Source organism: Sebastes fasciatus, chromosome 7 (assembly GCF_043250625.1).
Source record: "Sebastes fasciatus isolate fSebFas1 chromosome 7, fSebFas1.pri, whole genome shotgun sequence".
NCBI classification, from domain to species: Eukaryota; Metazoa; Chordata; class Actinopteri; order Perciformes; family Sebastidae; genus Sebastes; species Sebastes fasciatus.
Window position 1 is genome coordinate 36,236,343 of NC_133801.1, and position 18,475 is coordinate 36,254,817.

Consider the following 18,475-nt stretch of genomic DNA (forward strand, 5'->3'; position numbering starts at 1 on the left):
CTGAACACTCTGAAGACAGTGGAGATGGCGGTGGACTTCAGGAGGAACTCTGGCACCTGATTGTTGCACACCGGCAATATTTGCCTGTATCTGTTTATATTATGTTTATTTTTTGTTTATATCTTATATTGTATATTGTATAGTGGTATTCAAACATGTTTAACTATTCTATTGTCATTTTTACTGCTTATTTACACCAACAAAACCAAAGCAAATTCGTAGTGTATACACCTGGCAATAAACAAGATTCTGATTCTGAACAACTATTAACGTTTTTGTCAGACAACACGTCTAGCATAACCCGGCCCTAAACTTTGCCTTCGCTCTTACACCTGCAAACTTGATGTGTACAGTAGGTCAAACATCTCTCCAACACACACAAGTGAGTAACAATAGTTACTGCAGCCTATGAGGCATGTCGTTAGCAATAATTAGTGGTGACGACATTGTGGTAAGCAAAGTTTGACATGGCGTTCCCTTGGTGTTATAGTTGCCCCTATAAAGTTTCCAGGCACAGTCCTCTGTCTGCACCAAGCTCAGCAGAAGACCTTTGTCTATGGAGTTGTGTGCCACAATGCAATGCTATTGCAGGGATGGTTTGGTAAACTTAAAGATTGTATGCCTTTTAACATGTTGATGTCTTTCTGTCAAATTCATTGCACATGTTTGCATATGCTACTAGTTTGTATTGTTTTTGTTTTGGTCAATGCAAATTGCAGTTGCAGCTGTGAAGTCTTTCATATTGAACTTATTTGACCTAATCACCACGTTGGACATCAGAATCTAAAAACAGAGAAATACATGGCTCACAACAACTCAGTGACTGCTGGTGAATCCTTAATGCGAAGCATTAATTCCCAGGTCATTTTAGTTCAGGTTTTTGTAGCCCTTTTCCTGTGCATCAACTTTTTGCTAATCACAACCTTTTTTATGAAAGATTTCTTCTATACAACCATGCGTTACATCTTATTTGCGAATGCATTACTGTCTGATAGTCTGATCTTGATTCTAACAAATGTCTTGCTCATCTTTAGTTATTTTCAGATGACCATGCAAATATGTCTGTGTCTCATTATCTACACTTTGTCATCTATATATACTTTAGTCACACCAGTTACTTTGACAGCAATGACCCTGGAGCGCTATGTGGCCATTTGCATGCCCCTGCACCATGGAGAGCTGTGCTCCACTCACAACACTATGCATTGTATCCTCATCATTCACTGCCTCAGCTCTGTACCCTGTATTGTTGTTCTCTCCATCTTCTTTGCATCAGCTTCTCTTAGCTTATACAAACAATACAAGATGTGCAATGTGGAGTTGTTCATCTTAGAGACTTGGCAGATTTATCTTAGGTCAGCAATAAATCAGTTTTATTTCTTGAGCATGTGTATCATCATTATATTCTCCTATGTTAAAATCATGAAAGTGGCCAAAGCTGCATCAGGAGAGAATAGACAGTCAACATGGAAAGGGCTCAGAACGGTAATTCTTCATGCTTTCCAGCTGCTGCTCTGTCTCATCCAGCTGTGGTGCCCATTCATAGAAGCTGCTGTACTTGAAATTGATTTCATGTTATACCGTAATATCAGGTACTTTAATTAGGGCCCGAGCACGAAAGTGCCAGGACCCAACGGTGTCCTGGCACGAAGTGCAAGGAACCTATTGTTTTTGTCAGTATTATTATTAGGGCCCGAGCACGAAAGTGCCAGGACCCAACGGTGTCCTGGCACGAAGTGCAAGGAACCTATTGTTTTTCTGCAGATTATTATTAGGGCCCGAGCACGAAAGTGCCAGGACCCAACGGTGTCCTGGCACGAAGTGCAAGGAACCTATTGTTTTTGTCAGTATTATTATTCTTTTTCCGCTGCAAGATCGCGTTTTTGACGACCTTAGCCATCCCCAAAACTCACGAAAAGTGGAGTATGCGTCAGAACTGGTGGGAAATTCAATGTTCTGGAGTGACTGGGCTCGGGTGTCTCCAGGGGGCTCCATAGCGCCCCCTAACGTACGCAGTTTTTCCGAGAAAGTTTCTTCGATCTTCACGAAATTCAAGTATGTCATTGCTCGCGCCCTCATACCTGGATTAAATGATTTTGAGATTTCTCCGGCAAACAGGAAGTCAGCCATGTTGGACTTCCTGCGTGATTTTAGAATTTACGAACGCATATTTGAAGACTTTAGGATGCACAAAAATTTATGAAACTTTACACACACATCCAAACTAGTAATTACTTAATTTTAGTGGTGAAATTTTGCTTGGGCGTGGCATGTTGGCTCTCTAGCGCCCCCTTATGTCTTTCAGATTTTGAACATACCTTTAGGTACTCGGAATCTCATAAAATTTGGCAAAATGATAGACACCTGTGAACTTTATGTAACTGCATAGCCATTAGGCTCAGTGTGTTTTTATTCGGCTCTATAGCGCCCCCTAACGCGTTGAAATTTTAACTTTGTCAAAGTTGATCCGATATTCATGAAATTTGGTATGCATATCCCACTCATCATTTGAAACATATTCCTCATTGGGTTTCATTAGCCCCGCCCACCCAGAAGTCGGCCATATTGGATTTTTATGTCATTTTTGCGTTTTATTGGCCGCGTACTTTAACGAACTCCTCCTACAGATTTGATCAGATCGAGTTGATATTTGGTCAGGACCATCTCAAGACCTCGAGGATGAAAAGTTATTAAAATGGTGAGCGTTCACTTAACGAGCGGACCGTGGCGTGGCGGCCATTTTGAGCCATTCGCCAGTTATTGTAACTCAACTGTACATAGTCCGATCTGCCCCAAATCTCTCAGGTATGATGTTGCTCCAGTACTGATGACATGTATATGAAAAAATATACTCATAGCCCCGCCCCAAGACGTTAGCCCCGCCCCCTTTCATATCTCATGAACCGTTTATAGTAGAGTCTTGTGGGATGTGTCATATCACTCAGCAGAGAGTGGGTTAACCCTAACTCAACTGTACAGAGTTCGATCTGCCCCAAATTATCATTTGAAACATATTCCTCATTGGGTTTCATTAGCCCCGCCCACCCAGAAGTCGGCCATATTGGATTTTTATGTAATTTTTGCGTTTTATTGGCCGCGTACTTTAACGAACTCCTCCTACAGATTTGATCATATCGATTTGAAATTTGGTCAGGACCATCTCAAGACCTTGAGGATGAAAAGTTATTAAAATGGTGAGCGTTCACTTAACGAGCGGACCGTGGCGTGGCGGCCATTTTGAGCCATTCGCCATGAAACAGGGAGTTATTGTAACTCAACTGTACATAGTCCGATCTGCCCCAGATTTCTCAGGTATGATGGTGGTACAGTCTTGAGGACATGTATATGAAAAATTATACTCATAGCCCCGCCCTAAGACGTTAGCCCCGCCCCCTTTCATATCTCATGAACCGTTTATAGTAGAGTCTTGTGGGATGTGTCATATCACTCAGCAGAGAGTTCCTGTTTTATTTGTTAAGGGTAGCCCCGCCCCCTACACATTAGCCCCGCCCCCTTTCATAACTCATGAACCGTTTGTCGTAGAGTCTTGCGGGAGGTGTCATATCACTCAGCAGAGAGTGCCTGTTTCATTGGTAAATGTTATGCCCGCCCCCTACACATTAGCCCCGCCCCTTTCATAACTCATGATCCGTTTGTAGTAGAGTCTTGTGGGAAGTGTCATATCACTCAGCAGAGAGTGCCTGTTTCATTGGTGAATGTTATGCCCGCCCCCTACACATTAGCCCCGCCCCCTTTCATATCTCATGAACCGTTTGTAGTAGAGTCTTGTGGGAAGTGTCATATCACTCAGCAGAGAGTTCATGTTTCATTGGTAAATGTTATACCCGCCCCCTACACATTAGCCCCGCCCCCTTTCATAACTCATGAACCGTTTGTCGTACAGGCTTATGGGGGGTGTTATATCACTCAGCAGAGAGTTCCTGTTTTATTGGTTAAGGGTAGCCCCGCCCCCTACACATTAGCCCCGCCCCCTTTCATATCTCATGAACCGTTTGTAGTAGAGGCTTGTGGGATGTGTCATATCACTCAGCAGAGAGTGCCTGTTTCATTGGTGAAGGTTATGCCCGCCCCCTACACATTAGCCACGCCCCCCTTCATAACTCGTGAACCGCTTGTCGTAGAGCCTTGCGGCAGGCGTCGTGGCGCTCGTCAGAGTTTCGGTTTCGCGGTGCCCGGCCGCGTCGGTCGGCGTCCCGCCAGCAACCCCGACCCGCGAGCAGGGGCGAGGGCCCTTTCATAGCTGCGTGCAGCTCTCGTTACATTTGTTTCTATCTTGCTCCGAGATGTCTGAGTCCTCTCATTTATGGCCTAAGGGATGACGTCTTTTTTCATGCACTGAAATACTATGTTCTCTGTGGCTTTGTCAAGAACAATTCTTTTCATTTGACAAATTAAAGCCCTAATTTTGCAACAGAAAATGTTCATAAAGATATATAAATTGTATTTTTTTCTCAGTGAGTATTAACTCCAATTAGTTTCATTGGCCCATTACTGTGTTTGCATTGCTGTGATGAATACACTGTTCAACTATAAACCCCATAAAGTCATATTGAATCCACATAATCTACATCTTTAGGGCAATCTGAATGATCCATCATGCAGCTTATGTCCTATGAAGGTCCCCGGTACCTTCATCCACATGGTACAGAAATGCGCTCTTGAAGTCTTTGTGTACGGCTGTTTATGCATTGTTACTCCTTTTTGTAATGCCCCTTTATTCTTTTAATATGTCACTCACAAATTGTAATAACTATTCGCTCCTTTTTAAAATTTCAATGTTTGTTATTGTGTCTTCTTTTATGGTTTGCTTGTTGTAAGTGGTTGTTAATGTGTTGTTTTATTTTATTTTGTTCTGTTTTGCCTTTTTGCGTATTATTTGTTTAGTTCTTATCATTGTAACTGTATTTTTTGAGCTGAAACCTTTTTTGAGGTTTGGATTTGTAACTTTTGTTTTGTTTTGTTTTGTTTTATTCTTTTTTGCCTCTCTGCGCACTATTTTATAGTTCTTATCATTGTTTTTGTCATTGCTATATTTTGCATGGTTATTTATCTTGTTTGTTTTATTCTCGTGCATTTTGTGAAGCACTTTGTAACTTCGTTTAGATACATGCTTTACAATTAAAGTCATTATTGCTATTATTATGAGTGGGTCATCAATGCAAAATAAGTATGATGGGGTTTACAATTTCAGCCCCAGATGCGGCTGGATACTCTCTTTTCTTATATTCTTGAATCTGTTTGTTTGAGATGACTGGATTGTTTAAGTCATTGCAGGCTATGCCATGTTATATATGTTGATTATACTCAACTCCTGTAGCATTAAAACAGTCTATAATGACATGAAATGAATTGCTACCATGTCCTCCTAAACCATGGACAAAACACTGACCCTCTTCAGCACAGACTGTTGAAGGCCCCAATACTGACATTATTAAGCAGATCCAGAATCGGACCGATGTGACAGTCAATGTTTTATAGCTACTGTCGTTATACAATTCAGTGATTTGTATAAGGACAACAGACTTTAGAGTGAATTTTGAGCTCCAAAGCAATCGCTTGTGCAAAATATTGCTTTGTCTATCAATGTTTGCCTGCAGTTATTACTCACTCTAGTCACTTAGCTGGCATTCTTTGTTAACTTTTCTGTTCTCCGTTCATTTGTTGATCTGAGCTTATGTCACTACTAAATAGTCAATCATAGCTTCCACTCATAGGAACTTACAGTACGTGCAGTTATATCCTCATGATACTTTCAAGAATGACCACAATCAGTTCCATGCAGTGAGGTAAAACGATTTTAAATTGGGGAAAAATAAGAGAACTGGTAACAGATATGTACTCTGTATTGGCCAATACCCGAAGTTTAAGTATTGGAATTAGAATTGTGAGGAAAAAAAAGTCAGATCAGTCCATCCCTAGCAGAAATGTATGAAATCATATTCTGGCTAAATGGTTATTTTGTACTGCAAAGCAATGAAGTTATTATTGGCCAACTCTACCATCTATCCATTCATCATCTATAATCAGTTACACTATGCAGGATCTGGAGCTTATTGCCCAGATGGCATTGGGCAAGAATTGGGGTACAGCCTGGACAGGTCACCAGTCCATCACAGGGCTGACTCATACAGGCAGTCAACCATTCACTCTCACATTAACATAGAGGCTATATAAAGGCACCTATTACTCTAACCTGCATACAGGCATGGGGTAGTACGTTTTTGCCCCAAATGGAGAATTTGCAGCCCAGTAGGCCCTATTCACAGCAAGCATTTTGTCATGTAATTGCAGGGTAAACACAGGTGAAATTGATCCAATTAATTATGGTCCAATTCTATTTAGTGTCACGGCCATCGCAGTGAGCCAGCATGCACTATACAAGGGCCCTGGCCCACATAAATGGAACAGGGCCATAATTAATGTTATTAATTTCACCTGTGTCTACCCTGCAATGACATGTCAAAATGGCTTCTATGAAAAGGCCCTGTTGGCAGGAAAAATGTTGATTCAGCATGTTGAATCAGCGGCGGAGCCCGTCGGCGAGAGAAACCGCTCTGACTTTCAAATCAAATCAAATCAAATCAATTTATTTTTGTATAGCGTCAAATCACAACAGAAGTTATCTCAAGACGCTTTATATGTAGAGCAGGTCTATGACCGTACACCATAGTTTTGAGACCCAACAGGATCCACCAAGCGCACTGTGGCCAGGAAAAACTCCCCGATTACTGGGAAGAAACCTGGAGCAGAACCGGGCGCAGGGCGGGCGGCCATCTGCCGAGACCGGCTGGGGGGATAGATAGATAGAGTGAGAGAGAGAGAGAGATAGAGAGAGAGAGATATAGAAGCAGCCACAATAGCAGTCTAGCAGCTGTAATAACTAATACAAGTAGGGCTGATAACACAAAACCAATAGTGGTGGATGGAAAGAGTGATAATACAACTATCGGAAAGCCAGCACTGTCCAGCATCTCTCCTCAGTACGTCCATGTGTATTGGTGTGGGACGTCCCTGCGATCGATGCCCGTGCATTGGTTCCTGCAGCATCAGCATGCTTGCTGGGAGCTTTCTGCTCAGCTTAAGTGAATCAGTGCATAAGAAGAGAAACAGAAGTGAAGAAAGCAAGCCAACGAGTAAAGTCAAGGGGACACACAGAAGGCTCTTCTTATTTGTCCTCATCACCATTCCAATACACGGATATTTTCACAATGACATGGCGATCTGGAATGAAGCTAATTGGTGAGTGAGAGTGGTGTGAAAATGGTCGGCAAACACTGCTTTGTTTTATGAACGTATCATAACAACGGCTTGTATATCCACAGTTGTCGCTCTTCCCGTTTCCTTTTTTGAATGAAGAATACAGACTACCTCTCACGCAGGCGCAGAACGTATACGTGCTAACTGGCCGTCGGCTGTAGTCTTTGCAGTTTGTTTAAATGCAACTTTCTGGTCAAGATACAAGGTGACAAGAGGCGACGCAACAGTCGTCCTTCATCACTGCTAGTTCTTTGAAGTCAGCATGGTGTGTCTGGGCATGGAGGTCAACGATCTCCATTTACCAGTTCACATAGTCATGCGTTTTGAGAGACCAGAAGAAAGTCATCTTGGATGCAAGCATCAGAAATTAAATTCCCTCACAGGATGTATGGGCTCACCCTCAAGGACAGGGTGAGGACTTCCAAAAGGAGTCCTCTCATTTATGGCCTAAGGGATGAAATCTTTTTTCATGCACTGAAATACTATGCTCTTTGTGGCTTGTATAAGAAACAATCATCAAATTTATTTTGATTCATACGTCAAAGTGAAGATGTTACACTACCAAAACTTTGAATGTGTCTCTGGCTTTATTTATATTTTTATTTTACAGAAACAAATATTGTAATTGAAATGATTCACTAGATCCTTCTGCAACAGCAACAAAAATGCAAAAAAAAATAATAATACATGCTTCCGGGGATGTTGACATTTTCATTTGCTAGTCATGAGCATGTGTGTGATTATATTGCACTGATGAATAAATCTGCCTTCTACCACCTCAAAAACATTTCCCGACTCCGGCCATCACTCTCCGACTCCGTGGCAGAGACCCTCATTCACGCCTTCATCACCTCCCGTCTGGACTACTGTAATGGAGTCCTGTCCGGGGTAACCAGCAAAGCCCTGGACAGGCTCCAGTATGTCCAGAACTCAGCTGCCAGGGTTCTCACCCGCACTAGGCCCTGGCAGCACATCACCCCTACACTCAACCACCTTAACTGGCTTCCAATCAAGTCCCGCATCAACTATAAACTCCTCAATCTCACATACAAATCCCTCCATGCCCTTGCCCCCCAGTACCTAACCGACCTTCTCCACCCCTACACTCCATCCGGGGAACTACGATCCTCTGACACTGGACTGCTCTCCACCCCTCACACCCGGCTGAGAACATTCGGCGACAGAGCCTTCAGCGTCGCGGCCCCCGCCCTCTGGAACTCTCTCCCTCCTGAAATAAGAAATGCTTCATCCCTGGATACTTTCAAAAAACACCTCAAACACCACCTGTTCATCAAGGCCTCTGATCTCAGCTGACTCTTCCTACACATCACTCTTTTAATTACTTAGCTATAGTTTCTCCTCTGTGTTATTTATTAGTATGATTTTGTGAACCCCCTTTGTAAAGTGTCCTTGGGTTTCCGAAAGGCGCTATATAAGTCCAATTTATTATTATTATTATTATTATTATGAATACCCCATCCCATTCCCTGTTGCTAACAATACATTAAAGTGACCCACACAATCTCTTTTTCATCCCTTCATTGCGTTTAGTATGATATGACTTGAAAATAAATGTTCATATACAGCATATTTTGTGTGTGTGTGTAACTTTATTATTCCAAATAGGGAAATTCGAATGGTTGAGGTGCACAAAACAGTCATAAAAACATATATAAATACAAATATACAATATGCAGTCCCCCCCTTCCATCCCCTAACACACACACACACTAACACCCACACACACACACACACACACACACACACACATGCAAACACACACACACTAACACCCACACACACGTACACACACACAGACACACATGCAAACACACACACACACACACACACACACACACACACACACACACGCACACAGCAGTTCTAAGCACCCTTGCTCTAGAACGCAATGCTACACACACTAGAGATCCCAATAATAATCAACTAATAAATGTATTGTACAATACAAGTATTGCATAATGATTAACATTCCATAGCCCTTACCAAAATACCATCAAAACCTATGTTTTTGTTCTATTGTTGCACACTTGAATGACTTGAGACTCTGTGTGAGTTATTTTCTCTCTTTACTTTCCATGGTATTCTGCAAAATACAGACATTTCACTACACATCGTTACACGTTTCTGTACAGCCTGTCTCTTAACACTACAGTGCAATGGCTGTCAAATCAAATCAAATCAATTTATTTTTGTATAGCGTCAAATCACAACAGAAGTTATCTCAAGACGCTTTATATATAGAGCAGGTCTATGACCGTACACCATAGTTTAGAGACCCAACAGGATCCACCAAGCGCACTGTGGCCAGGAAAAACTCCCCGATTACTGGGAAGAAACCTGGAGCAGAACCGGGCGCAGGGCGGGCGGCCATCTGCCGAGACCGGCTGGGGGGATAGATAGATAGAGAGAGAGAGAGAGAGAGAGAGAGAGAGAGAGAGAGAGATAGAGAGATAGAGAGAGAGAGATACAGAAGCAGCCACAATAGCAGTCTAGCAGCTGTAATAGCTAATACAAGTAGGACTGATAACACAAAACCAATAGTGGTGGATGGAAAGAGTGATAATACAACTATCGGAAAGCCAGCACTGTCCAGCATCTCTCCTCAGTACGTACATGTGTATTGGTGTGGGACGTCCCTGCGATCGATGCCCGTGCGTTGGTTCCTGCAGCATCAGCATGCTTGCTGGGAGCTCTTGATGTCTTTGGCAGTGATTGAGAAGTGTTATTCTCCAGGCTGCCACATTGTCACTAGGTGTTGGAAATCCCTCGTTAGCATTGGTAGTCCCTCGTACAGACGTAGTTAATTAGGGATGGTAGCAGTTGGTGTCAAGCAGGCACCGACGCGGCAGCAGATGCAGCCACAATACCGGAGACCACCAAGATCCAGGTGAAACCCTGCTCCAAGTGTACCCATGCTCCAGGTATAACCTCGCTCCCGGTGTGATCCCGCTCCAGGTATGACCTCGCTCCAGGTGTGACCCCGCTCCACGGTTAGCTGCGAGACAAGGAGGCACAAGGACTCCCGGGAAGGAATGAAGTTAGTAACAACATGGACATGGGACATGAGTTTATACATAGGGAGAGGGGAGCTCAGTGTGTCATAGGAAGTTCCTTATGACAGTGTGTCATAGGAAGTCCCCCGGCAGTCTATGCCTATAGCAGCTTAAGTATAAGCGTTATCAAAGAGGAAAGTCTTTAGCCTACTCTTAAATGTAGAGACGGTGTCTGCCTCCCGGACTGAAACTGGGAGCTAGTTCCAGAGAAGAGGAGCTTGATAGCTGAAGGCTCTTGCTCCCATTCTACTTTTGGAGACTCTAGGAACCTCAAGTAACCCTGCATTCTGTGAGCGCAGTGCTCTAGTGGGGTAGTAGGGTACTATGAGCTCTTTAAGATATGATGGGGCCTGACCGTTTAGCGCTTTGTAGGTGAGGAGGACGATTTTAAAATCTATTCTGGATTTTACAGGCAGCCAGTGCAGAGAAGCTAATACAGGCGTAATATGATCTCTTTTTCTAGTTCTAGTCAGTACACGTGCTGCAGAATTCTGGATCAACTGGAGAGTCTTAAGAGACTTATTGGAGCAGCCTGATAATAAGGAATTGCAGTAATCGAGTCTAGAGGTAACAAATGCATGGACTAATTTTTCTGCATCATTTTGACACAGGATGTGCCTGATCTTCGCAATGTTATGTAGATGAAAGAAGGCAGTCCGTGAGGTTTGTTTTATGTGAGAGTTAAAGGACATATCCTGGTCGAAGACAACTCCCAGGTTCCTTACGGTGGTGCTGGAGGCCAGGGCAATGCCATCTAAAGTAACTATATCATTAGATAATTTGTTTCGGAGGTGCTCAGGGCCTAGTACAATAACTTCAGTTTTGTCTGAGTTTAACATCAGGAAATTGCAGGTCATCCAGGTTTTTATGTCCTTAAGGCATGCTTGAAGTTTAGTTAACTGGTTTGTTTCGTCTGGCTTGATCGATAGATATAATTGGGTATCATCTGCATAACAATGAAAGTTTATGGAGTGTTTTCTAATAACATTGCCTAAGGGAAGCATATATAAGGTAAATAGAATTGGTCCAAGTACAGAACCCTGTGGAACTCCGTGACTAACTTTGGCGTGCATGGAGGACTCATCGTTGACATGTACAAACTGAGATCGATCTGATAAATAGGACTTAAACCAACTTAGTGCAGTTCCTTTAATGCCAATTAAATGTTCCAGTCTTTGTAATAGGATGTCATGGTCAATGGTGTCGAAAGCAGCACTGAGATCTAGCAAGACAAGTACAGAGACAAGTCCTTTGTCCGATGCCATTAGAAGGTAATTTGTAATTTTCACTAGTGCTGTCTCTGTGCTATGGTGCACTCTAAATCCTGACTGATAATCTTCGAATAAATGATTGTTCTGTAGAAAGTCACACAGCTGACTGGCAACTACTTTTTCGAGTATTTTGGAGGTAAAGGGAAGGTTAGATATAGGTCTAAAGTTGGCTAGGACCTCTGGATCAAGAGTGGGCTTTTTAAGAAGAGGTTTAATTACAGCTACTTTAAAGGACTGTGGTACATAGCCTGTTAGTAAAGACACATTGATCATATCCAGTAAAGAGGTGCTAACTAGAGGTAAAACTTCTTTAAGCAGTCTAGTTGGAATAGGGTCTAGGAGACAGGTAGATGATTTAGTTGAGGAGATCAGTGAGGTTAATTTGTGGAGATCGATAGGAGAAAAGCAGTCTAAATATATATCAGGTTGTACAGCTGTTTCTAAGGTTCCTAAGTTTGAGGATAAATTGGTACCAGTTGACGGTAGGAGGTGATTAATTTTGTCTCTAATAGTTATGATTTTATCATTAAAGAAACTCATGAAGTCACTACTACTGAGGGTTGTAGGAATACATGGCTCAATAGAGCTGTGACTTTCTGTCAGCCTGGCTACAGTGCTGAATAGAAACCTAGGGTTGTTCTTATTTTTCTCTATTAATGATGAGTAATGGGCTGCTCTGGCATCACAGAGAGCCTTCCTATATGTTTTAAGACTATCTTGCCAGACTAAATGAGATTCTTCCTGTTTGGTGGAACGCCATATCCTTTCCAGTTTCCTCGATGCTTGCTTTAATTTGCGTGTTTGAGGGTTATACCATGGAGCTGACTTCCTTTGTTTTACTAACTTCTTTTTTAGAGGGGCAACAGAATCAAGTGTGACTCGCAGTGAGTCTGTAGCACTATCTACAAGATGATCAATTTGGGTAGGGCTAAAATTAACATACGAGTCCTCTGTTATATTGAGACATGGTATTGAATTTAATGCTGATGGAATCGCTTCCTTAAATTTAGCTACAACACTATCGGATAGACATCTAGTGTACACACTTTTATCTGATGGTGTATAGTCTAGTAATAAGAATTCAAAAGTGATTAAATAATGGTCTGATAAAAGAGAGTTCTGTGGAAAAACAATTAAATGTTCAATTTCAACGCCATATGACATAACAAGGTCGAGGGTGTGGTTAAAGCGGTGAGTGGGTTTATGCACGTTCTGCGAGAAACCAATTGAATCTAATAAAGAGATAAACGCAGTACTGAGGCTATCATTATCAACGTCCACATGAATATTAAAATCACCTACTATAATGACTTTATCTGTTTTCAGGACTAAGCTTGATAGAAACTCTGAGAATTCAGATAGAAATTCAGAATATGGGCCTGGAGCGCGGTACACTATAACAAATAAAATTGGCTGTAGTGCTTTCCAGGTTGGGTGTGAAAGACTAAGAACAAGGCTTTCAAATGAGTTATAATTTAGTTTAGTTTTAGGGTTTATTAATAGGCTTGAGTCGAAGATGGCTGCAACTCCACCTCCTCGGCCGGTGTCTCGAGGAATGTGAGTATTAATATGACTCGGGGGAGTGGATTCGTTTAGGCTGACATATTCTTCCTGACACAGCCAGGTTTCGGTAAGACAAAATAAATCAATGTGATTATCTGATATTAAATCATTTACTAGTAGAGCTTTAGATGACATAGATCTGATATTTAAGAGTCCACATTTAATTCTCCTGTTTTGTTGCTTTATTGCAGTGCTAGTGTTAGATTTTATTAGATTATTATGTTTAACTCCTCTTCTGTTTACTTTTGATTTAATTAATTTAGGTGGGGCAGACACAGTCTCAGTTAGGTTTGGGGTTAAGCTATGGGTGGGTAACTGCTCTAATGGAAGCGCAGAGAAGTGTGTAGGACTACAGCTCTGCGTCCTGGAATGACCCCTGGTTTGTCATGGATTTGTTCCACCAACAATCTTGGTCAGATTTCTGGATAAGAGAGCCGCACCACCCAAAGTAGGATGAATGCCGTCTCTCCTAATCAGACCAGGAATTCCCCAGAAAGGGTTCCAATTGTCAATGAAGCCCACATCGTTTGCTGGACACCACCACGACAGCCAGCTGTGGAATGACTTCATGCGGCTATACATGTCGTCACTGGTCAAATTGGGGAGGGGACCAGAGAAAACTACGGAGTCCGACATTGTTTTTGCATATGCACACACCGATTGGACATTAACTTTAGTGACCTCCGATCGACGTAACCGGGTGTCATTACCGCCGACGTGAATAACAATCTTACTGTATTTACGTTTATCCTTAGCCAGCAGTTTCAAAACAGATTCAATGTCGCCCGCTCTGGCCCCCGGGATGCAATTAACTATGGCAGCTGGCTTCGCTAACTTCACGTACCGCAAAATGGAGCTGCCGATAACCAGAGTTGGTTTCTCAGCGGGTGTGTCGCTGAGAGAGGAATATCTGTTAGAAACGTGAAGTGGTTGGTGGTTAACCGTGGGCTTCAGGGTACGACTATGCGTCCTTCGGACAGTCACCCAGCCTCCCGGCTGCTCGGGGGTTGCCGGGGGACGGCTAGCAGAAGCTAAGCTTGGCCGGTGTGCACCGGCTAGGGGCTGGCTAACTACAGAAGAAGCTGAAGCTAAAGTGCAGAACCGGGTTTCTAACTCGCTAACCCTCGCCTCCAATGCAGCGAATGCACTACACCTAATACATGTACCATTAGCTCTAAAGGAGGCAGATGAATAACTAAACATAAGACACACAGAGCAGGGGAGAGCAGGAGAAGGAGAGAGAACAGGAGAGCAGGAGAGAGCAGGAGAAGGAGAGAGAACAGGAGAGCAGGGGAGAGCAGGAGAAGGAGAAGCCATCGCTAACGGCTAAGCTACTGCTAAGCTACTGTTATGCTACGATACGATAGCCCAGCTAGCGTTAGCCGAGCTGAATATGTGTGGTTAAGTCTCTAAAGAGGAGTGAGTTGTGAGTGCTTAAGCAGAACTAGTGTAGATATAAATGTAGCGGGTAGTTATCCGCTGTAATGAAGAGTATATAACTATATTGCCCTGGATGTGCTAGAGCAGCTACAGAATACAGCAGCACACAGAAAGACAGGCAACCGGAAATGAGGCAATACGCTTACCATTAGCACGTCAGCACGTCAAGGGCTGTATAGCACATCACTCGCACTGCCTTTTTTCTTGAACACACCAATTCAACCACAATTAGTTTTTAACCAATGCAACACAAACATTACATTACTCCCTGTTTCATTAATACTGTATTCACAGTTGGGTTCAAGCAATTCAATCCATCCATCTATCCTTCCATTATCTGTAATAGCTTATCCTATTGAAGGGCTGGAGCTGATCCAGCTGACACTGGGCAAAGGCGGGGTACACTACGCCAGACTATCGCAGGGCTGGCACATGGAGACAGACAACCATTCACGCTAACATTCACACCTACAGGCAATTCTTTGGACAGTGGGAGGAAGCCGGAGAACCCGGAGAAAACCAACGCTAACACAGGGAGAACCTGCAAACTTCACACAGAAGGGCCGCAAGCCAGGTTTGAACCTGCGACAGTGCTAACCACTGCAGTACCATGCAGCCAGCGATTCCTTCGCACACCTAAAATGTAGCATGGTGGGGTCTCTACACGACCTATGGAGACTTAGCTTAGCTGCTAACTTTACATGGCTAACAACAACTTAAGTTACTCTAAAACATAATTCAGCAGGAATATACGGCATTTATAGATTAATCCCCAGCTGATTTATGTGTTGCGCTCTAAAGTGACGCCACCATTACTGCGAGAATCAAACTGAACACATTAAGGGCTCGTTCAGTCCGACATGGGCACTGCTTGGAAAAACAAAGCACTCTCCTTCATTTAAATTCACAGATCTGTTACTCAAACTGGACTGGACTGTATTTTCATTGTCTCACAGGTACGTTAAGCAACACACCCCAACGGTGCCTTGTGTTTTTTTTTAATGCAGGGCTGATTTTGGTCTGATCTTCCACTAATGCTGACTGTGAAGGCATCAATGTTTTGGTTGTTAACGGTTGGCTGTCACCCCCTCTGACAGATGAATAACCTGTGTAAATGTGGAAGTTATTCAGTCTCAAGGTGTTAGTGTAAAATTGGTTATTATCACACAGCTTTTGGGAAAAATAACAATAATGCACCGCTTCTGTCTGACATCCACTCTGTGTGCAAGTGCTGTGGAGTAATTAAACTCAGCAGGAATTACGTATCTTCCAATTATAAACCTCTCCAAGAATCGGCCCCTTAACGTGGTGGTGGGGTTTGCGTGTCCCTGTGAATCGCCCAATAGGGAAACCGGGGCTCCCTCCTGGGGCCAGACTTCGGAAGGGAACCTACTGGCGAGCGTCTGGCGGCCGAGTCTTGGGCCATGGGGCTCAGCCGGGCACATCCTGAAAGAATAACATGGACCTGTGGGACAACCACTCACTGGGAGAGGCATTGGGTGTAATGTGAGCTGAGCGGCAGGCAATGGTGGGAACCTAGGCGTGCTGACCCCTGACATCACAGACTGGCTCTAGTGATGCGGAACGTCACCTTTCTGGCGGGGAAGGAACCAGAGCTGGTGCAGGAGGTGGAGCAGTAAACGGCTGGAGAGAAACTGGACTCTCTTCCTGTGAGTCGCGAGGAGGAAGTCTCTGACTGTTGTTTGTGCCTATGCACCATACAGCAGTTTGGAGTACTTGGCTTTCTTGGAGTCTCTGGATGTCGTCTTGGAAAGGATAACGCCTATGAAACTAGTACTATACACCGCACTGCACATGTGGTTGCTCAGGTAAACGCTACTGAAACGGTTGTTTGATGAAGATGTTTTCACAGCAATATAAAATTGATATTAGAGAGGGAATTATGACCTGTTTACCTTCCTAACACGAGCTCCAAGCAGCTTGTAATATATAATTAAAACAATTTTTTATTCAAAGCGAATATTTAATATTAAATACAAATACGATAATATATTTTCTAATAACTTGTATTGTGTGTTTTTTGAAAATAACCACTACAGATAAAAAAAACAAAATTTTTGACGGTTTACACTGACTTCGGGATGGTTGAAATTATTTATCAGGATGGTGGTGAAAAAACGTAGTCTGGAGCCTTGTACCAGCAGCTATAACAAAACAAAACAAGAAAAAACAATCAGATCACTTTTGTACACATGTATGGCTCATCAACGATCTGCAATCATATTGGCGGCAAAAAAACAAGATCGGGACATCTCTAGTGGGCACCAGTGGTGAAGGAGGCCGTCAAACTGAAGAAGGAGGCCTTTCGGGCTTGGCTGACCCAAGGGGCTCCTGAAACAGCAGACAGGTACCAGGGGGACAGAAGGGCTGCGGCTATGGTGGTCTCCAAAGCAAAAAAACAGGAGTGGGAGGAGTTCGAGGAGGCTATGGAGAAGGACTTTTGATTGGCCTCAAAAAATTCTGGCAAACCGTAAGATACCACACGAAAGGAAAGCAGGGCTTCGATCAGGCTGTGTTCAGCAGAACTGCTGACCCCGACTGGAGTATTGTTGAGCTGTGGAAAGAACAATTTGAGAACAAGAGTTCGAAGTCTTAACCATATTCCTGGCAGAGGCCTCTAAAGTAATCAAAACGCTCCTCAGGACAATGTGCGAGGTGTGGATGAGATTTATCCTGAGATACTGAAGGCTCAGGACAATGTTGGGCTGTCTTGGCTGACATGCATCTTCACTGTTGCATGAAGGTCGGGGACAGTGTCTATGGATTGGATTGGACAGATTGGAAGACCAGGGTGGTGGTTCCCATTTTTAAACTAGAATTGCCGCCTTACAGTTCTAGGCCTCCACCAACCAGTCAAGTTGCAGATTACAACCATGTCTGTCAAAAATGTCATAATTCATCCTTTAGTCCAAGTGGACATTTTGAAGAAATTCTTTCAAGGCGTTTCTGAGATATCTTGTTCACAGGAATGGGACAGACCTGAGATCACAGTGACCTTGACCTTTTGACGACCATAATCTAATCAGTGTACTGAAATGCTGTATGACTTTAAAGCAGCTCAGTTAAAATTTGTATTATGAAGTTGAGCTTGTAGGACTTAATATTACAATCCCAAGTTTAATCGTCACTTTCTTGATGTTGTGAGCGGGGATAGGGGTAATCACTTCATCGGGGTCATCAGGTGGGCACCCTCCTTCATCGGTGTTTCATTGATAGGCCCACGACACCTCAAGAGGGCTCAACAGCGACCTGGCGTCCAAGGTGCGCTCCCCTCCGCTTTTACCCTCTTGCTCTACCTTTTGCAGCCCAGCTGGGATCCTTTCTCTTCAGCCAAAACCAGCTTTCCTTCAGAAGCCTTGTTGTCCATGTGGCTACAAACCCTCGACACCCTACCTCTACCGGGAGCACCTGGGTACGCCAGCCGCATTGTTCTGCCTCGGCTGCTATTTCTGCATACCTCAGACTTTTGCGTTCATACGCTTCATCAACTGCTGCCTCCCATGGCACAGTTAACTCCACGATGAACAAGGACTTCTGAGAGGTTGACCACAAGATCAGGTCCGGCCTGAGACCAGTTGTGATAATCTCTGGCAGAAAGATGAGCTTCTAATTTAGATCAACCTGCATCTTCCAGTCCCGGGCAATGTCCAGGAGGGTCGATTCCATTCTTGTAGATGGCTTCACTGGCAGTTGTCCTGTTCTTACGAAGGGGTTGGTGTTTGAGAATCCGGTCATCAAGGGAGGGAGGGCATTGGTGGTAGATCTTCTTCCTCCCAGGGTAATCGCCAGTTGTTGTACCCCTGGTTGTGCCTCCAGGTGTAGCAGTAT

General features: G+C 43.5%; 2 protein-coding genes across 2 annotated transcripts; one reads left to right on the forward strand and one right to left on the reverse strand.

The window, feature by feature from the left end:
- Positions 1-801: 801 nt before the first annotated feature.
- Positions 802-4,416, forward strand: LOC141770707 (odorant receptor 131-2-like). Its single transcript, XM_074640555.1, has 2 exons — positions 802-1,601; positions 4,278-4,416. Exons 1-2 carry the CDS (start codon positions 802-804, stop codon positions 4,414-4,416), a joined length of 939 nt encoding a protein of 312 aa, XP_074496656.1.
- Positions 4,417-11,795: 7,379 nt separating this feature from the next.
- Positions 11,796-14,758, reverse strand: LOC141770691 (uncharacterized). Its single transcript, XM_074640525.1, has one exon. It carries the CDS (start codon positions 14,501-14,503, stop codon positions 13,571-13,573), a length of 933 nt encoding a protein of 310 aa, XP_074496626.1. The 5' UTR covers positions 14,504-14,758; the 3' UTR covers positions 11,796-13,570.
- Positions 14,759-18,475: the final 3,717 nt, after the last annotated feature.